Source organism: Tursiops truncatus, chromosome 1 (genome assembly GCF_011762595.2).
Source record: "Tursiops truncatus isolate mTurTru1 chromosome 1, mTurTru1.mat.Y, whole genome shotgun sequence".
Lineage (NCBI taxonomy): Eukaryota > Metazoa > Chordata > Mammalia > Artiodactyla > Delphinidae > Tursiops > Tursiops truncatus.
In genome coordinates, this window is record NC_047034.1 from 1,642,133 (window position 1) to 1,662,610 (window position 20,478).

At 61.6% G+C, this 20,478-nt stretch overlaps 2 protein-coding genes across 3 annotated transcripts in view; both read left to right on the forward strand.

The window, feature by feature from the left end:
- Positions 1-985: 985 nt before the first annotated feature.
- ASCL5 (achaete-scute family bHLH transcription factor 5) lies at positions 986-2,073 on the forward strand. Its single transcript, XM_004332408.3, has one exon. It carries the CDS (start codon positions 986-988, stop codon positions 1,526-1,528), a length of 543 nt encoding a protein of 180 aa, XP_004332456.2. The 3' UTR covers positions 1,529-2,073.
- Positions 2,074-2,842: 769 nt separating this feature from the next.
- Positions 2,843-20,478, forward strand: part of CACNA1S (calcium voltage-gated channel subunit alpha1 S) — a 60,467-nt gene continuing 42,831 nt past the window's right edge. For both annotated transcript variants that reach the window (XM_033846898.2, XM_073799915.1), the window contains exons 1-5: positions 2,843-3,142; positions 4,700-4,805; positions 16,878-17,017; positions 19,024-19,166; positions 19,305-19,457. In XM_033846898.2, the coding sequence (XP_033702789.1) occupies positions 2,991-3,142; positions 4,700-4,805; positions 16,878-17,017; positions 19,024-19,166; positions 19,305-19,457 (694 nt within the window). In that variant the 5' untranslated portion in view covers positions 2,843-2,990. The remainder of the gene's footprint in view (positions 3,143-4,699; positions 4,806-16,877; positions 17,018-19,023; positions 19,167-19,304; positions 19,458-20,478) is intronic.

Genomic DNA, 20,478 nt, shown 5'->3' on the forward strand with positions numbered 1-20,478 from the left:
TGTTGAGTGGCAGAAAGGACAAACCCAGGAGGGCTGAGGGGGCACATCCCAGCCCCCCTCCCCGGGGACTGGGGCACAGAGCGCTCTGGTGGTGCCACTCCACACGGGAGGGCTTTGAAAGTCCCGACCACATGCGGGCTCCTCTGAACCAAAGATGCGTTGCCTTCAATAGAGTCCCACCCTTACTTGCCTTACGGCTGCCGCTGGGGTTTCCACTGCCAACTCCGTAAGCAGGCTCGGAGCCTCCAGATGTGAGGCCCTGGCAGGAGCGAGTGACCAGACGTGTTCCTCCAAGGAAATGACGTCGCTGGGCACCTTTTATAAGGCAGGCCCTGGAGGAGGCGTTTTTGGGTATATTTTTTTCTCATTTGATCCTCATTCAGTATTCATCTCCTGGGAGGGATGTTTTAATTATCTCCATACTGGAAACTGGCTCAGAGAGGGCACCCAAGCATCAGGGGGTGAACCGGGATTTGAACCCGGCTCTGCGCGTATGTCTTCTGCAGCCCACTGCCTCCCTCGTGATGCTTACCATCGCGTTGGAGGGCGGGGTGACACAAACGAGCCCACGATGCAGCAAGGCCTCTCCTAATTGATATGTTCACCCTCTTCTTTAGAGACGTCACCCGGGACCCTCTCCTGCCCGGTGCACAGCCCGGGGACCCCGAGGGCCCCGAGGACCAAGACCCTGGCGCGGGGCCCGCTGGAGCTGCAGGGCTGCGCCCTGGGAAGGCCCGCGCCCACCCCACATCCCTGCCGGCTGCTCTGAGACGTGCCCGCGGAGCCTCTGCAGAGGCCTCATGGTCCGCCGCGATGGCTCGCCTTAGGGGGACCTCGGAGCCTGCTCCCAGAGCGAAAAGAAGCCCTGACCAGTCCGGCCGCCCGGAGCCGCGGCTGGCGATGTGACTCGCTCCGAGGGCAGGGCGCGCAGACCCCGAGTCGGGGCGATTCGGGGCACGCTCCGGGTCCGGCTCCGCGCGGCACCATGAACGACGACTTCTGCCGGGCGCTGGCGGCCCGCCGGCCCGCGGCGCCCCCCGGCTGCCTGCCTCTGGGCATCGGGCCCCCTCCCCGACCGGCGACCCCGGCCCACGCCGAGCCTCTGGGCGCCGTGCCCTTCCTGCTGTACCCGGGCGCCGCCCGACCGCCCTACTGCGACGCCTACGCGGCCGCGTTCCCCGGCGCGCCCTTCCCGGGCGCCCTGGGCGCCTGCCACTACCCCTTCGAGCCCGCCTTCCTCCAGAAGCGCAACGAGCGCGAGCGCCAGCGCGTCCGCTGCGTCAACGAGGGCTACGCGCGCCTCCGCGGCCACCTGCCTGGCGCCCTGGCCGAGAAGCGGCTCAGCAAGGTGGAGACCCTGCGCGCCGCCATCCGCTACATCAAGCACCTGCAGGAACTGCTGCGCGCCGCCCCCGACGGCCCTGGGCCCCGCGAGCCCCGCGGCCGCGCCCCCCTGGCGCCCGACTCGTCCGAGCCGTCGTGCTGCTCTTCCTCGCCCTTCTTCGAGTCGGAGGACTGCAGTCACTGACCGGGCTGGGGCCGCCCGGGCTCGGGGTGCTCAAGCGTCCGCGGCACCCTCCCTCCGCCAGCGCCACCACGGCCCCGTCCCTTCCAGCGGGGGCACGAGAGAGGCCAGAGCGGCTGTCGGGGGGCGGCGAGGGCGCACGCCCCGTCCATGCCGGCCACCCCGGGGTCGGGCTCCGACTGGGCCTCAGCCCCGCGCAGGGAAGGTCGGAGGTGCCCCGGTCGTGGAGGTCCTGCTCCGCCCTCCGTGGCCACGGGCGCAGCCCAGGAGGCGAGTCTGCTCTGGTCCGCACGCCACGCCCCTGCTCTCCACGAGATGGCCTCAGACGCCAGCGTCCGCTTCGAGGACTTGCTTGTCACCTCCCCCACCCCCGCCCCCCAGAGGAGCCCAGAGGGAGAGGCGCAGGCCAGATTCAGCGTGCACTCAGCCCAGGAGGCGGCGGAGTGTGTGCGTTGGTGGTGCCCTCCGGCTTCCTTAATGGAGGGCCTTACCCACCCCACGCCCCAGTGTGGCCCTTTCCTTCCCCCCTTCCCCCGCCCCTGGGGTGGGTGAGGACTGCGTGTTCCCCCCTCAGACTGTACTCTGTGGGCATGGGGACCGCATGGGTGTACCGGCGCTGTGTTTGCACGACAGGGCTAAATAAAGACGTTGGGTTTTGTGATTCCCGGGTGGTTGTCCGCCTTCCCTTCCCTGGCACCCCTGTCTCCTTCCCACTCAAGCACTTGTGTGGGGTGTTCTGTTAGCTCACGCATTCAACTAACATTTACAGAGAGCTTAGTACATGCCAGGGGCAGTGTGGAGAGGGCACAGAGTCCCAGAGATAGACACCGCCCCTTGCACAGCTAGGGGCAGGCTGGGGGGGGGCGGGGAGAAAGGTGGGCACAGCCAGGAGCCCCCCCCACGGGGCGTAGGCATGGGGTGAGGGTGGAGGATCTTGGCCTGACGGCTGCAGGTAGAGATGTGAGGGAGGGCTGTGGACTCCTACTGAGCTGGACCACCCGGCACCCTTTCTGGACAGTGTCCTGGGCCTGCGGGGAGGGGTGGGTTGAACGTTGACACCAAGGGGCTAGTCTGAAGCCTGTGGCTTCATAGCACTTCGTGAGCTCTCGGTCGCCCCAGCCTCAAACCTTCCATCCTGTCTCCCTCTGCCCCAGCCCAGACCCATGTGTGAGCCCCCAGCCCCACCCCCAGCCTCCCTGGGGACATACTGGGCTGTCACTGGCTGGACTGGGGAGGAATGACAGCTGCCTGGCCGCGGGAGCTCGGCTGGGCAGCAGAGAGCCCGTGGAGGCTAATTTTACTCGCTGGGAGCAGGGAGAGTGATCCCCGGCCCGCCCCGGCTGGCTCAGCAGGGCAGGCTCGCCCAGGGGCTCAGCCGCCCAGTCCCCAAGGCAGGGGCACTGGGGACTCGGGGAAGAGAGGGCAGCGGGTGGAGAGCAGGAGAGAGGCTGAGGCTCCGGGAGCCATGGAGCCGTCCTCGCCCCAGGATGAGGGCCTGAGGAAGAAGCAGCCCAAGAAGCCGGTTCCCGAGGTCCTGCCCAGGCCGCCGCGGGCCTTGTTCTGCTTGACTCTCCAGAACCCCGTGAGGAGGGCCTGCATCAGCATCGTGGAATGGAAGTATCCTTCAGGGCCAAGGGGCTGCACGGGGTGTGTGTGTGTGTCAGGGGAGGCGAGGAGCGGGGCTCACAGATCACAGGCTTGGGGGGCCGGAGACCGGGGCCTGGCGATGGAGCAGGGAGCCTTTGCGAAGGAAGCCCTCAACCGAGGAGCAGGGGCCCCCGGGGCTGAGGCCCAGGTCCTGGAGGCAGCCTGAGTGCCTCTGTAGTGTCTCTGGAAGGTGCTGGAAGGTGTGCCCAAATCCCTAGTCCCCAGCGTCGAGGGCTCCTCTCAGCCTCCCTGGGTTATGGGACAGGACTGGGGTGGGGGGAGGCGACAGCGGGCAGGGCGGGGAGGAGAGATGGGCCTGCACCGAGCTCTGCTGTGACAGCAGGCCTGGGTGGGAGGCACCACGTGGGCACAGGGACATGAGCCCCCTTCTACATTGGCATTAGCTCTGCGAGGAAGAATGATGAAAATTTCCAGCTTATTTGGGGCAGAGAGGAAGGAGATGCAGAGGGGGGAGGCCATCGTCAAGTGGGGGCTGAGTGAGCTGCTCGGGCATATTTGAAATACTTCTGAAGGGTTTTGGAAGACCAGGCTCCCACCAGCTGTTCCCTAGAAGAAAGGAGAGTAAGGGAGCCGCAGGGACAAGGAAAACCCAGGCGGAGCTGGAAGGTCTGGGTAGGAGTCAGCCCTGCCCCTACGTGGCACCCAGGAGCCTCGTGCCCTCCTGTCTGGGGGTCGGGGGCAGACTTCCCCACCCGTGTCTCTCGCCTGCATCCTGTCCCCTGTCCAGTCCTCTGCCCCGAGGCCGCCTCTCTTCAAACCGCAGAGGAAGGTGGCTGGGAAAGGCGTGGGGTCTCCCTCTAGCCATCTGTACAGGGCATCCCCCAACCACGCATGAAGAGCTCGGGCCTCCCCGCTTCTCCCCCTCAGTGCCCTCCACAGCCACCCTGTAACGGTCAGCCTCCCGGGAGGCTGTGCTACTCACCAGCAAATCCAGGGAGCCTGGTGGGAGTGCCCTCCGGAAAATGGCTGGCAGGGCCTGTGTGGGTGGGTGCATGGCCCTGGGGCCACGGATGCCGTCGGTTACCGTCGGTTACCGTCCCCTCCTCAGGCTGCAGAGTCGAGGTTTCATCCCTCCCGGCCCGCTTCCCGGGGGTGCTTAGCCCAGGCCGCAGCAGCCCCAGCCTCCCTTGCTGATTCTGCGAGGACGCCACGGCGTGTCTGGCCGTGGCTCTGCGGAGCGGGGAGAGCAGTGGTCGGTGGAGCTGGGGGGTTGGGGGGATGGGTACTGAGACGGGGGCTTAAGACTCCCCGGGCCTTGAGGCTGAGTAGCCCCCAGCCAGGAGCCAGAGCCTCGTGGTCCCAAAGCGTCTCAGTGGACGCTCCCTGTTGGAGGAGAGGGAGGCGGGTGCCCCACAGGAGCCTGGCCCCGTCTGTGCCCTGCAGGAGGGCAACGTGGGCCCACCAGCCTGGCCTTGTAGTCAGTCCAGACAGACCCCCAGTGCGCCCTTCCCCTTAATCCCACGAATCCCACGCCTCACTCGAGGGCTCTCCTTAACCCTGCACCAGACCCTTCGAGACCATCATCTTACTCACCATCTTCGCCAACTGTGTGGCCCTGGCCGCGTACCTGCCCATGCCGGAGGACGACAGCAGCGCTCTGAACCTCGGCCTGGTAAGAGGGGTCTTCCCTTCCTCCTGCCGGCCTGCCGCCCAGGCTGCGCGCTGGTAGATGATACTGGAGCTGCAGCCCCCAAGGATACAGACCCCACGTCCCCACCACCTGCAGGACTGGCTGAGGGGCTCAGAGCTTTGCAGGGAAACCTGGCCGGGCTGGCTTCCATGATATCAATACTGTGTCAGGGGCGCTGTGCTGAGCTCCTTGCGCCAGTAAGCCACGTCCTCCTCCCCATGGCCCCTAAACTAGGCTCATTTGACAGATGTGGAAACTGAGGCTTTGTAGGGCCAGCGATGGGGGCTGAGTGCCGAGTTCCCTCCCCTGCTTGTAACCCGGAGGGACCGTGCTTCCGTGGGGCTTGCCTTTCCGGGATGGCCTGACGGCGAGAGAGCACATGTGTTAGAGCCACGCCATCCTCACACCGGCACCAGTGACAAGTCCACAGGCCAGAAAAGGCCGCGGCTGGGAGGGGCTTTCCAGAACCAGGCTGTCCTGGCTCCTCCCCAGCTCACTCTGTTTACAGATGAGAAAACTGGGGCTTGGGGGGGGTAAAAGACGGACTTACCCAAGAGCTAGATCACAATAAAATGCTTGGTGTTCATTAAGTGCTTATCGGATGCCAGGTTCTGTGCTAATCACTTCCTGTAACTGCCCCCAGGAAGTCAGTAACGTTATTAGACCCATTACAAGACAAGGAAACTGAGGCTCAGGGGGTCACCCCCATGCACGCGTCTTCTCCCAGGGTCTCAGACGCGGGGCTCTGACTTTCAGACCTGGCCTGGATAGCTGTGCCACCAGTGTGGTGACGGTAGGAGGGTCCCTGGGGAAGCCCCTGGAGGTGTTGGGCATTTACCAGGCCCCTGAGGGGACAGGCCGATGGACACGCCCTTTCAGCGCGCTTTTCCTGCACTAACTCTGCGGGGTGGGCGGAAGGAGAACCGTCACGCATGCGTCCAGGGCCTGGAAGGATGGCATCTGTTTCTGCCTCTGCTTTGCGCTGGTTTCCATAGGAATCTATCTTGAGCTGGGGAGAGGCTGGGATTCTAAGTGTGTGCTTGGCTATAAGCGGAAAAGCTCGGGGAGTGGGAGCCGGAGCAGGCAGGCCCTGCGGTGAGGCAGGCGGGGGCGGTGCTCCTCGGGGGCTGGGCCCCATGAGGCCGGTCCCTTGTCTCTGCTCTGGAATCCAGGGGGACCCTGCATCCACTCCACCCTTTAGGACTTCATATCAGGGGGCCTCGGTTCCATTTCAACTCCTAAAGGAGTTGACTATTTTGGAAAGAAACTCCACCCTCCTTGAAGGTGCAGAATCAGACTTTAGCGGGTATGTCGCCTGCCATCTTGAAGCAAAACGGCTACCCTAAAACGTTCACACGGTGCTGTGTGCTTGCCTTTGGCCTGTGGGCTGAGTGATGGAGTCTTGGGTAAGTTCTAGGGTTCGTAGAGACAGGGTGATGAGTTCTCTGGCAGAACCGGACCGGAAACCTTCCCAAAGTAACGACCATCACGTCAAAGGTCAGAGCTGGGTGGGTCGTTGCTCGTCGGTGAGGGACCCTTTGTTGTGAAGCCCAGAGAGGGCAGGTGATACTCAAGGTCACACAGCCAGCTCCTAGCTGAGGCCTCCCCGCTTCTCCTTGTAGTTATATGCTGATCTCCACAAAAGCCAGCAAGAGGGAAGGGAGGGCAGTTAGAGCAGGAGGGAGGGAGATGGGGGCTTCCTCTCTTCGTCGCCCTATTGGCCACTTTGTAGGAATCTGAGGAAGGTCTGGGACCCCTCCAGTCATCCAACAGAACCATGGTTGGGAGAAGGGAGGCCCAAGGACCCACTCTGCGCTAACTTTCTTATTTAACAGATATTTGTCGTGTGCCTGTTACATCTCTGGCACGTACAGGGGACCTACTTGTGAACCAAACAGACATAATTCCCATCTTGACAGAGATTAATTTATCCAATCAATCAAACAAGCAGTTAAAATGAAATGGGAAACATGCAAGGTCTGGGTGCACTTAGACGTTGTCCGGGAGGAGAACCTGAGTGAGACGGGGGCGTCAGGGTGGCCCCAGCGGATGGCATGTCTGACCTGAGCCTGGAGGGCAGGGCCGGCTTCACGGGGTGTGACCTGCACTCGGGAGGGCCCTGTGCTCAGGGGGTGATGCTCTGGGGTCATGGCATCGAAACATCTGATAATTTCATCTTTGAGTCCATGTTTTGTAAGTGAAGTTCAACGGGGATGGGGCACAGGGCCGTGGCTCACTCGTGGTCCTGCCTCTGTCACTTCCCACCCCTCCCCTGTCTCTGAGAGCAGACTCTCAGCTCAGTCCCCTGGGAGGCCACCTGGCAGAGCCTGGGCGTGGTCCCGGGAGCGTCAGGGTTGGCACACGTGCCCTTCGGTGTGTCAGGACAGCCGTGGAGGTGGCTGTCCCCAGCCTGGGCTGACAGCACCATGGCCCATTCAGAGAGGGCCCTGCAGGGTCTGGCTTCTGGCCCTCCTCCCTCCCGGTGCTCTGTGTCTCCTTGGGGGAGGCCTGTCCACCTTGGGTGGAGGCACTGGGCCCGTGTGAAGGGCCAGGGCATGGCTGGGGGCGGCATGTGCGCTGGGTCACGGAGAGGAGGTACCAGGGAGGGTCTGCACCCTCCTCAAAACACTAAATAGGCCATAAACCCCACCACGATAGGCTGACAAAGGGAGCGTGGAAGGAAGGCATTTCCGCACCTTTAGCGGCACAGGTTGTGAACAAGCACCGTGCACTTGCCTCTTGCGCTGGGCCGGCCAGTCCTGGAGCAGGTCCCACATGAGTGTGGGGCATGGAGGAGAGGCTGTGGCAGCCCCACAGGAGGAGCGCTCTGGGTGAGGGGGCACGCGGGCAAAGGGCTGGAGGCACGAGGTGGAGAGACGGGCTGGGATTTGGAACATCTCTCAGGCCATCAGGTAGAACGGGGTGGGGGGGCGGAAGCAGGGAGAGTGGTGTCCAGTGGAGCTGAGGCCCAGGTGACGGTGAAGATGGAGAAGTGGGAGATTCAGGATGGGGGATCTGTGGACTCGGGGCCTGATGGGCATGGGGACACAGCATGGGGGAGGGGAGGAAGAAGGCGAGGGTGACACTCGGGTTTCAGAGAGGGTGACGGAGCAGATGGTGGTGTCGCTTTCCGAGACAGGCGTTCCTGGGGGAGGAGCAGGCTGGACTGGGGGAGGGGGACGGCGAGGTCAACCCCCGACGGTGCAGGTGCAGAGGCCTGCGTCCACCCAGCACGGAGATTTGCAGGTCTGAGCACTGGGCGACAGAAGCTCCCTCGCTTCGGGTGACTGCAGACTAGCTGGGGTGAAGGGGGAAGGGTCAGGGGGCAAGAAAGGCTTCCCACAGGGGCCTGGTGTGCAGACTCCAGGCAGCTGGCACCCTCACTCATGGGAGGGAAGCCTCGACACCTGTCCTGGGAACAATCAGGGTGTCAGGCCTCCCAGGGGGCCCCTCCGGGAGCTTTTTCCTCCTTCTCCCCCCGCCCCTGCCCCAGCTCTCACTGAGGCTGAAAACTGCATCAGCCGGGCTGGAGAAGCTGACGGTGGTTCAGACGATGGGCTCTGGAGCTGCAGCTGTGTGATCTTGGGCAAGTTACTTAACTTCTCTGTGCCCTCAGTTCCCTCACTTGTAAAATGGGGATAACACCGTAAAGTTCAGAGAAGGTTCTGGATGAGTCAAGCCCTTATAAATTATGCCACGTTGTCTAACGACACAAGGAATCTTTATTATGCGGGGGTCACAGTGCCTCAGCGTGGGCTCCCCAGCCACAAAGCCCCTGTCACAGAGACCCCAGGTTGTTCCAGAGTCAAAGGGTATAATCCCTAGCAGCTATGACCAAAGGATTATTTCAGACAAAAAATTCTTCTTCAGCCCCACCACCTGTCCCCAATCTCTTTAACCCTTCTCCTCTCCTTCCAACATCCAAGTCCTCTGAACGGCTTTCCTGACCCCGCCCCCGGCCCCATCCTCTAGCCAATCATCTCCGTCGTCATCATCAACCTCATCCTCGGCTGTCGGGCACCTGCCCCACGCCAGGCGCTGCTCTGACGGCTCTCAGTGCACTGTCCCCCTGAGTGCCCACCACGGCCTCACAAGGCAGCACTATTTCTCACTTTTACAGATGAAAAAACTGAGGCACAGCGCATGCCCAGTGGACGCCGCGGGCAGACCTGTACCCTCGGTGGGGCATTGGGCACGGCTCCCTGGACATCAGAAGGGGACACAGGAAGAGAGGGGTCTCTGCTTCCCTGGGGAGTGGCCTGCGGGGGGCGGGTCCCAGGACAGCAGGCCCCGGCCCCTCCCTGCGTGAGACCCCACTTTCTCCCGACTGTGGAGGTGCTGCCCGTCCAGGCCAGGACAGATGCTGAGATCTAGCCCCACCCCTCCTTGCCCCAGAGAGCAGGCTGCTTTAGGCCTGCAGGACCAGTGGCTAACACGGCTGTCCCAGGGTTCTGCCAGCCGAGTGGAGGCTGGGGACTCCGGTCACAAAGGGGCTCCGTGGGTCAGGGGAGCAGGAGGACGGAATAGACCCTGAGCTGCCCCAGGGCCAGCGAAGGGCAGGGAGGTGAAGGCTGAGACCAGCACCAGACCAGGACCCTGCAAGTCCAGCTCTGCCCCTCGAAGGGCTACCTGCTCCCTGAGGCCAGAAGGAGCCCTGCTCCTGGGGGACTCCCTGACTGAATCAATTAAAGGAAACCTTTGGGAGGGTCTCCATTCCAGCCTGGGCCAGCCTGAGGGGACCCACGTGGAAAAACAAGAGCCGTGATCAGAGTTACCAGTGCTGGGGACAGGCTAGAAATGATCTATCACTTCGCCCACAAACTAAAAGGAAAAACTGATGAAAATATAGAAGGAACGCATGTCAGAGGTTAATTCAACGGGTAACGGAACAAGGAAGAGGGTAGAGTTGGCTCAAAGAGAATTTGAGAAACAGGAATCCATGCTATCGGAGAAAAAGTGATAGGCTAGGATTGCCTGCCGGGTGGCACACTGGGCTAGCTACAGGGCCATGGAAGTGTGGCCGCGGGAGGACGGTTTCTATCAGGCAGAAACCATTTGTGCTTCTTGGGGGCAGAATCCTGAGACTCAAGCAAAGGTACAGCCCCCGGGTCAGTGGTTTTCAGGGAGGGGCGTTGGGCGGCGCCTGGAACTTGGGGAGGAGCCTGTGTCCTGAGCTCCGCTAACGTCTAGAGGGCAGAGGCCGGGATGCTGCTACACCTCCCCCCCTGCAACTCACAGGACAGCCCCGCACCTGCCAACAAAGGGCTGTCCGCCCCAAATGCGGGGAGTGCTGAGGCTGAGAAACCCGCCCTAGACAACGAAAGACCCCTTGGCCGGACCTGTGAGCAAAGGTTCCAACAAGCACGCGGTGCCTGATTTCCGAGTTCTAAATGATTTCTGGTAGCACGGTCAAGCTAGCCTTGGTGCTGCAGGCGCGGCGGGGAGGCCGGCGGGACTGGATGGGCCTGTCTCTCCTCCGGGGCCTCCCTCCCTCCCTCCCTCCCAAGCCCGCCTGCCCTCAGACCGCAGCCCCTGCACATTCCTGGGGCTCCGGTTGCTGCTGGCTAAGCCTCTGGCATCCAGGGCGCTGTCTTTTTTTAGGGTCTGGAATGTGCCTGCTGAGGCCACAGCCCACTCCACCTCCCCTCGGAAGGACCCCAGTTCTGGCCTGGCCCGTCAGAGACCCTGGACTTGCAGGGCACAGGCGTCCAAGCCGGGGCCACCGGACAAGCTTCTGGCAAAATGACAGGAGAGCCTGGCTTTTAGGCGCCGCTCGGAGCCTGCCCTCTCCCACCGAGGGGACTCAGAGTCCCCCCAGGACCGTCGTGGTGACGAGTGTCTGGCAGACACACGGGGATGGCAGAGTAGGTGGCCGTTCTGTCCCCTCTCTGCCCTCACAGTACTCCTAGCCCACAGCCAAGCCCCTCCGAGCCCAGGCCTGGGGGGCGAGGGACAGGCTCCGATGAGCCCCTCCAGGGGTCCCTGGGTGCCCTTTCTCCCCCTCCCAGCACGGCGTGGTTGAGGCCACGGACCCTGGATTCACATTATGGCCCTGCCACTCAGCGATCCTGGAGAAATTACTTAACCTCTCTGTGGTTCAGTTTCCTCATCTGTTAAATGGGGGTAAGAGTGCTCCCCTTCAGGGTCCCTGTGAGGATGAACTGTGTGTGTATGGCTAGAACAGGGCCTGGCACAGAAGCTTAATGACCCAGAGCTGTTGTCACCACGATTACCCAAGACAGTACCACCTCCCACCCTCTCCCAGGTGGGCTCCCCGCTTTCCGTCCTCCGCCATCACCACCCCGCCCCAGGCGAAGAGGCTCCTCCTCTGTGACCCTCAGCTCCGCTGGCTCCCTTTTCTGGACTGTCCCACACGCCTGACCCTCCCGGACCCATGGGAGCTGGTCTCCATGCGGGAAGACAGGGGGAAGGCAGGGTGGTGGAGAAGCCCGCTCAGACCGCACCCTTTTGGGTGAGAGTTCACTGGGATAAATATAGCCACTTCCCTCACTCCAACAGGTCATTTTCCAGACCTGGAGGCTCAGGTGGTCATGCAGACAGATGCCAGGGCCCGGGACACCTGCGGGCGGTGTGGTCAAAGGACGCCGGGCCGGCTTCCCCGAGATGCTGTGGGCCGAGTCGGGGCAGGTGGGCTGGAGCCCCACTGCCCTCCAAGCCCCACCTCCCTCAGCTGCACGTAGGAAAAGCAGCAGAGCAGGGGGGAAGCTCAACGCACCACTGGGGTGCCCAAGAAGTACCATCTTTATTCCTAGAAACCAACTTTGTTTGGGTCCTAAGCCCACATCCCTCTTCAGTCAGGGCTGTTCTCTGGTCATCCTGCGGCCCCAGCCCCGGGTCTCAGGCAGCACCAAGAAGCAGGGGCTGTAGGGCCTCGCCCAGCCGGGCCGAGGCCGTGTTGTTCTGGCCATATGGTTCCCCAGGCCGCCGTCCGCTGTCTCCACGTTCAGGAAGCAGGAGGCCTTGTCAAGCCCGTACCCTGCTTTCTCAGGGGTCCTCAGGGCCCCTCTCCCAGATCCAGCCACATCTTCAGGGTGCTGTGGGGAAGCAGGCCCAAGGTCGATCTACCCTTGAACCTCCAAACCCTGGGGTGAGTCTCGGTTTTGCTGGGGAGATGCCTCCACCATGCCTCCCACACCAGGGTCGGGCCTCAGCAAACCACCATCCGGGACCTGCCTCCAAACCTCTCCCGAGGCGCAGGGCCCAGCATCTGCTTAAGGGGTGAGACAGGGGATGACGCCAGGAGGGAAACAGTCCCTGACTGGCAAAAGCATCTCGTGGCAGCCGTGCCCGCCAGCCTGCCCCGAGCGCTGGCTGGGGACCACCACGGGCCACCCCCCTCCAGGCGCCAGCTCCCCGACCCTCAGACAAACCCACTGTGGCTCATTGAAGCAGACGTGCCTTGAAGAGTTAACAGATAGAGTGGAACGCCACTCCCCTCGCCCCCCAGTAAGATTTGTGTCCTAACAGGTCACAGTGCCTTGAGCCTAAGGAAGGAGCCTCAGCCCTGGGATGGGCCGGCCGCCTTCCCAGGACCTGTGACCACAGCTGCCTGTGGCTTCTCTGCAGCCCTGCCCCGACCAGCCTGTTAGGGTCTTTCTGTGGACCCTGCAGATCCCAGAGCCCTCAAAGGGGCTGCGGGGGGCGGGGAGGCTGGGGTCCAGGCCAGCTGTCGGGCAAGCCCCAGTGCCCGGGGCAGGAGTGCGGCCCCTCTGCAGTCAGAAAGGGAGACTGAGGCCGAGTAGGCCCCCTGGAGGGAGCCCAGCCCACTGCCACCCCCTCCCCACAGAGCCTGGGGCCTGCCAGGGCGGGTGAGCCGTCGGGCCAGGGTGGCTGACCCCTGGAGAGAGAGAGGACTCAGCCCGAAAATAGAGGCAGTGAGCGGGGCGGATGCAGCCTGAGCCCTGCTGTTTCCAGCCCAGGACTTTGGGAGGGTCTGGCTCCAGCGCCCCCAGAAGCAGGTGCAAGGCCTGTGGGTCAGGGTCACGTTCCAGGCCCACCTCCGGCCAAGCGTGGCCCCAGGGGCCCAGTGAGAGGCCTGTCTGTGGAGGGACGTTTGGTAGTTAAGGTCCTTCCTTCTAGGGAGCTGGTATCGGAGCCCTCGCCTCAGAGACAGACAGGTTTATGGTCCTCCCTCGAGGTCGGGGGGCGGGGGGGGCCGGGGCAGGCACGTCTTCCCTGCCCTGGAGCCAGAGCCTGGGGTCTAGCATCCCTTCTCGGGAACAGAGATCGTGAGGCCACACCTGCTTTGGAGGTATGTGGCGGCAGAGGTTAAATTTTCCGTTGTGTATTCATTCAACAAACACTTCCGGAGCACCTACTGTGCGCCAGGCAGTACTGTGTGCCCCAGAGCAGAGCTCCGCAGACAATCTGTGAGGAAAGACCACTTTGTCGCCGTTAAATCTCATCCAGCCGTGGGCTGACCAGCCGTCCTCCCACGCGGGACCGTGGCACAGCCTGTGCCGTGTGGGACTCACAGCCCATGTTGGTCTGTGACCCACCCACGTGCTTGGAGGGTGTGGCACGTCGCTCTGATGGCTCCCAAATGCTGCTTCTCAGAGCCTCTACATCGCTCATCCCAGGGTGACGACAGTGGGTCAGCGCCAGGGACACTGACACATCAGACACCCACGTGGCCGGTGTGGTTCTAGATGCCGGTGACACAGCAAAGGCTCTAGACTGTACGGTCAGGTCGGGGGGGACAGTCAAAGGAAGGAGAGAAGCAGAGCACGTCAAGCAGTGACAGCTGCTGACAAAGAGCCCAAGCAGGGGAAGAAGACAGCTGGGGGAGGGGAAGAGGGGTCCGGAGGGCCTCTGGCAACTTTGGGGTTGGGGTCCTAAAGAAAGAAGACAGCAGCCGTGGGGCTGTCTGGGAAGGACCTTCTAGGCAGAGGGAATGGCAAGGGCGAAAGCCCTGAGCCCCAGAGGTCTTTAGGGGTGGGAGGGGAGTCGTGCCCAGGGTGAGCATCATTGCCTGGTGGGCTGGGGGAGTCCTGCCACCAGCCCCGCCTTAGCCACCACCATCAGAGACTCAGGGAAGCTGCCCGCGGGTGCCCCTGGCCCCCACCCAGCTCCCATTGCCGTTGAGGGAATGTCACCTCTTCCGTCCTGTGGCAGAGAAACCAGGGGCATCCCCGCTCGTGGTCTCGGGGGGCTGCAGTTTGGCGGAGGGTGGTGGAGAGCAGCACGGTGGTACGGGGACTGCAGGCCACACAGGGGGAGCTCGCCCTGGGGGCTCAGAGGGATCTGGGCAGATGACACATCGGCTGGGTGACGGACCTGGGGACACAGGCAGAGGGGCCGCTGTGGACAGGGGCGCCGGGACTGGGGCAGCGGGAGAGCCAGGGCCTGGACATCACACGGGGGCTGTCAGGGGGTCGTGCAGGTGGGGAGGCGTGGGGACACAGGCTGTGCGAGTTTGGGGGACAGGCCGGCCGGTGCGGAGTGCAGGTGGATCCAGCAAATGTTAGGGTGCAGAAAGGCCTGGGCTGGGTGGGTGGAGGTACCCAGGGCAGAGCAACGGGAGGGGTCCGGAAAGACCCCGGGTGTCCCCACTGGGCAACTCAGGGCCATTGGCCAAGACAGAGACCCCTCGGAGGAGCAGGCTCTGGGGCAGGGAGTGTCTGGTTGGGTTAGAGGTGGGCCGGACGGAGCCCAGGCCCGTGAGCCGCCCCCAGACAAGACCTCGGACCACAGCTCCGCGAGAACCAGAGCACGCGGTGCGGAAAGGCTGTCACCCCCTGAGTGTCGGGAGGGGCCCGGCAAGGCGGACGCTCCCACACGACGGTCTCCTGTCCTCCGCTGATTCAGGCAGGGAGCAATCGTCATCTCTGTTTTACAGACGAGGAAACTGAGGTTCACGGAGGCTTAGGAACTCACCCAGGGAAACAGAGCTGCCGGGAGAACCGCTATGCCCGAAACCCCCTGCTCCTCTCTGCCCGCTGGAGTGGGGAGCCTAAGGAAGCGGGGATGGGAGGTGGGGGGCTGGGAAGGTTGAGGACGTGGATCTCGGACAGACAGCCAGCGCCGCCCGCGGCAGCCAGGGAAAGAGCCCCGGCCGGAGGGGCTCGGGGGCCACCCAAGGTGACATCAGTGGCACAGTTTCTGTGACACAGGAAGGAACACGTCCCCCTGCCTCTCCTAGGGCGGGGGCGGGGGGTGTGCATACGCAGGGCTCCCACGCAGTGTGCTCTAATTCCAGGAGCTCCAGAGTCGGGCCGGGGGAGCTCTCGGGCCGCGGAACCTGCGGGACCCCAGGGCCCTCGACGAGCCCCCTGGGAGCCAGGCGGCAGCCGGACAGGCAGGGGCAGGTGCAGGCGGCCCTCCGGCTACATGGCCGGCCGCCCGGCCTGTGAGCACAGCAGCTATTTTGGGCCCTGTTTTCCCTCCCCTCAAGCCCACTTCTGCCTTGCCCCTGGGGTGGCAGCCACTTGGGCATTTACACACTGACTCCACTTCACTCTGCGCCTCCTGCCTCTCTCCTGATGCTGCGTCTGCCTCCTGGGCAGCCTGCCCTGTGGGGGAATGGACCCCCGCCCCCTCAGCCCTGCCGTGGCCGTGCTGCACCCACCCCCTGGCAGGGCCTCTCCGTGGAGCGATTGCCCCAGTTCCCACCGGTGGCCCTACGCAGGCCCTTGAATGGATCGGTTCTGCTTTGCATTCTAACCCTACCTTACTGTTTTCTGGAGGAAGGAGAAAGCTTTGGAATTACAAATTGGTGGAGGGGACTAGGGTCCAGGTTAAGGAAAGCAGGCCTAGCCCATATATGCCTCAGTTTCCCCCTCAACATACAAAGGGAGAACTTGCTTTCAGGAAAATGCTCTGAATACCAAGTTGGGAGGGTTCTGGGACCAGATCCGTAGTAACGAGCCGTTGGCGCCCTCTTCCCTTGCTTTCCACATCTACCCACTCGGAAGTTAAAGTAAATTCTCTTCCAGGTCACTAGCGGGGTGGCCCCAATACAGTGACGGCTCTGTAGTGTGCTGGCCCAGTGGTGGTGGGCTTTCTGGGGTGGGTGTGGGTGACTGACGGTGACATGGGCTTGGGTTGTGAGGTCCAGAGGACGGTGGTCCAGTTCTCTCTATGTGCTCCTGTGGTCCTGCAGGGCTGCAGCCCAGTCCGGGGCGGGGTGGGCTTGGGGGGCGGCTCGCTGGTGGGGGCGCGTGTGCAGAGCTCTCAGAAGCCACCAGCCTGGCTGGGATGGCTGCAAGGACAGCGGCGTCAGCCTGGAGCTCTGACAGAGTGACCTGCTTCTCCGGAAATAGCTCTCTCCTGGGCCCAGAGGATGGGGCAGGGTGACCGGGCCAGGATGGGAGGCTGAGAGAGCCGGCCTACAGGCAGGGGAGGGTCTGGGGGAGCGGGCAAGGCCTTCTGCAGGGGGCACTAAGCCGAAGCCTTTGGCCTCCGAGCTGTGGGGCCTCGTCCAGGCACAGGGACCCCTGACACCCGCCTGGCGCGTCGGTGCTTGTGCCCTTTAAGTGGCTGCCTGCAGGCCGCAGCAGGTGTGGGCAGCTGGGGTGGGCCGGGGGTTACAGAAAAGTACATGAGAGGTAAGACCTTGAGCAGCCGGGAGGCCCAGCTGGAGTCCCGAGGACTGTCCCCCACCTCCTACTGTGAGTCGTCAGGACGAGGGAGGAGAAAGCCGCCCAAACAAGAGCCATCTGGGGGCCTTCACTCTGGGGGCTGCCCTGACCGTTCATTCATTCGTCCAGTTCTAGGCCTGAGAAGTGAAGTCATTAAAAAAAAAATAACAAAAACCCCCACACCTCATGAAGTTTATACTGTAGTGCGTAAGATAGGAAATGAACCAGACGGAAATACATGTGGCATTTCCAGCTAGGGATCAGCTAAGAAGACAAAGTGGGAGGAGGAACACAACGTAGCAGAGGCCCCCTGGGGAGGGACCACCCGCGGGGGGAGGGGGAGGGGGGAGGGAGGGAGGGAGCTGGCGGCGCGGGACGCCGTGGACCGGGCCGCAGAGCGGCGGAACAGGGTGCAGAGGTAGGGGAGCCGTGGTGTGACTGCCTCGCCCTGCAGGAGAAGCTGGAGTACTTCTTCCTCATCGTCTTCTCCATTGAGGCCACCATGAAGATCATTGCCTACGGCTTCCTGTTCCACCCGGACGCCTACCTGCGCAGCGGCTGGAACGTGCTGGACTTTATCATCGTCTTCCTGGGGTGAGTGAGGCCCGGGGGTGCGGTTGAGCTCAGCGGGCTGCCCGAGGGCCCGGAGGCAGGTGCAGCAGTGCAGGGGTGTGGGCCGGGGACAGGGGTGGGGGGGGCGCCCACAGCTCACACCCTCCGCAGCCAGGCACCGCCAGTCTCCTTATTTTCTCTCTCTTTTTTTAAAAAATAAGTTTATTTTTGGCTGCGTTGGGTCTCTGTTGCTGCGCACGGGCTTTCTCTAGTTGCGGCGAGCGGGGGCTTCTCTTTGTTGAGGTGCAGAGGCTTCTCATCACGGTGGCTTCTCTTGTTGTGGAGCACGGACTCTAGGCGCACAGGCTTCAGTAGTTGTGGCTCGCGGGCTCTAGAGCACAGGCTCAGTAGTTGTGGCACATGGGCTTAGGTGCTCCGCGGCTGTGGGATCTTCCAGGACCAGGGCTCGAACCCGTGTCCCCTGCATTGGCAGGTGGATTCTTAACCACTGCATCACCAGGGAAGCCCTCCTTATTCTCTTCACACAAAACTGGAAACGTGTGAGTGGCTCCAGTGCCCAGCAGTTTCTGGACGTTCATAAACTTCTCATGCTTTACTATCATCTATTCATTTATTCCATGGGCCTGTGCTGAGCACCTGTTATTTGGGTCCATGAGAACAGACGTTTAATAACCCGTATGAGCCTGCTTGGGCTGCTGTAACAAGATGCCACAGACTGGGGGCTGAGACCACAAAAATGTATTTTCTGACTGTTCTAGAGGCTGGAAGTCCAAGATCAAGGTGTGGCCAGGTCTGCATTCTCCTGAGGCCTCCCTCCTTGGCTTGCTGACGGCCGCCTTCTCGCTGTGTCCCCACGTGGTCTTTCCTCCATCCACACGCACCCTTGGTGTGTGCCCAAGTTCCCTCTTCTTCCAAGGGCCAGGATGGGAGGCTGAATTAGGGCCCGCCTGAACAGCCTCGTTTTCACTGAATCACCGCTTTAAAGGTCCTATCTCCAAATACTGCCACATTCTGAGGCCCCAAAAGTTAGGACTTCAACGTATGAATTTGGAGTGGGGGGGAGCGTGGTTGAGCCCATAACATAAGATTTGGTAGCCACGACCTAATTATAACAGCAGCGTTTGTCATACACTTACTCTGTGCTTTACATGTACCATCTCGTTTGATTCTCCCAACAATCCTCTTATTTTCTCCATTTAAGGAAGGTAAGGCGCAGAGAAGTCAAGCAACCCACCCAAAGTCACACAGCCAGCCAGTGGCGGTGCCAGGATTTAAACCAAGGCACTCTTGCTCCAGAGCCTGCCCTTAACCACTAGGCTGCCCTTCCACTCACTAAAAATCATATCCCTTCTCTGCTAATTGCCGAGTGCTGCTTTAGGCACAACAGGACACAGAGAATTCTGTGAGTCAGCTTCTGCCTTGACGGACTGCCTGGCTGGAGGCCACGAGTCTGTGCAGAACAAGGCCACGCAGCGCACCGTTGTTTCACACGCGGTGCAGCCCAGGGGGTTCAGATATCAACGGAAGGGTTCCTAAAGAAGGACTTGAGATGGACCTCAAAGGATAGTGGCAATCTGAGTACACTGAGAGCAGGAAGGACCATAACGGGGCTTTGTCAGAAATGCAGTGAAGGAGAGCTCGATGGAGAACCAGCTGCGGGCTCTCTCCTCCGCGTTCCCCCTTCCTCCGAGCGCGAGTGTGGGCTGCTGGAACCCTCCACCCACCACGGGCTGTGCTCAGCCCCCGGCCTGACTGTAGCTGCCCCCTCCAGGACCCAGAGTGGCCATCACACATGGACCCAACACTCTTCTTACTGAGCCTGAACGTGGCCTCAGGATTTTTTCTAAAATTCCCCAGACGGGCGTCACCAAACCAGAGCTGCTAGCGACTGATGAACTGTACCTTGCCGCCTGCCCCCAGTCTTTCCACCGGTACCCTGAGCATGGATGGGACACGGGGCCCCTGAGCCCCGGGCCAGAGGCTTAGTGGACCGCTGGGCCACCTTCTGTCCCTCTCGTCCTCCTCAGGGTCTTCACCGTGATTCTGGAGCAGGTCAACGTCATCCAGACCAACACAGCCCCCATGAGCAGCAAAGGCGCCGGCTTGGACGTCAAGGCTCTGAGGGCCTTCCGCGTGCTCAGACCGCTCCGGCTGGTGTCCGGGGTGCCCAGTGGGTGGCAGAGCCCCTCCCCCTCGCCCCAGTCCTGGGTCCCCTCCTACCCTGGTGTGGAGGAGGCTCCGAGGGAGGGCCAGGAGACCAAGAGGGGGGCTAAGGCATCCTTCTCCCCCTGGCCTCACGCCCCCCCAGGCCTGCAGGTGGTCCTCAACTCCGTCTTCAAGGCCATGCAGCCCCTGTTCCACATCGCCCTGCTTGTACTCTTCATGGCCATCATCTATGCCATCATCGGGCTGGAGCTCTTCAAGGGCAAGATGCACAAGACCTGCTACTTCATCGGGACGGGTGAGCTTCCGGGCCGGCGTGTCGGGAAGGCCTGGGGATGTCTCGAGAGGGGGATTCACCCAGCCGTGGAGAAGCCCCAGGACTAGGTCATTGCTTCCCCCATCCACTGACCTTGGGGATGGCTTTCTCCTGGACAAGGGAGATTGGGCGGGAAATAGCTCTGCTGGGGTCAGGGGGCAAGGGGGTGAACGGTCAGGTTCTTCCTCTGAGCACCCCTGCCCCACATAAGGCTGGTGCCCTTGGGCTTTCTGGCCACTTGTGGATTGACATGTAGGCTCAGGACCAGCCCGAATTTCTGTCTGTACTTGCCTTGTAGCTCGAGTCTTAGCTTTTAGTCCAGGGCCCACAGGGTGGGGTCTGAATGGGACTCAGGAAGCACCCGACGGCCGAATGGCCCCTGGTCAGAGATGAGCTACCTTGGGGCCTGGATGAACTTGAACTACACCTTCTAAACCAGCATCTCTCAAACTGCCTGCTCTCAGGACCCCTTTGGGGGATTTCCCTGGTGGTCCAGTGGTTAAGACCCCACATTTTTACTGCCGAGGGCGTGGGTTCAATCCCAGGTCAGGGAACTAAGATCCTGCGTGCCGTGTGGCCAAAAAAAAAATTTTTAATTAAAAAAAAAAAAAAAGACCCCTTTGCACTCTTCAAAATTATTGAGGGTCCCAAAGAGTTTTTGTTTATATAGGTTTTGTCTGTTGATGTGTACGGTGTTGGGAATGAAAACCGAGAAAAATGTCATAGTATTAATTTATTAACTCGTTTTAAAAAGAATAGTAATAGACCACTTACATACTAACATAAATAATGTACTTTCTCAAAGTTGAAAAAAATTACTGAAAAATAACTTTATTTTCCCAAACCAAACCAAAAATGTTTGGCGACAAGAGTGGTACCGTTTTACATGTTCTCTGGACCTCTTTACTGACCTGGCTTAGTGGATGTCGGCCGAGCTCTCCCATCGCTGCATTCGGTCTGTTGCGACATCACATGTCACATTGATCTGGAAAACCCCGCCCCT

What these genes read in the sequence shown, in the direction of transcription:
- ASCL5 (XM_004332408.3), top strand. Translation starts at nt 986, where the DNA reads ATGAACGACGACTTCTGCCGGGCGCTGGCGGCCCGCCGGCCCGCGGCG.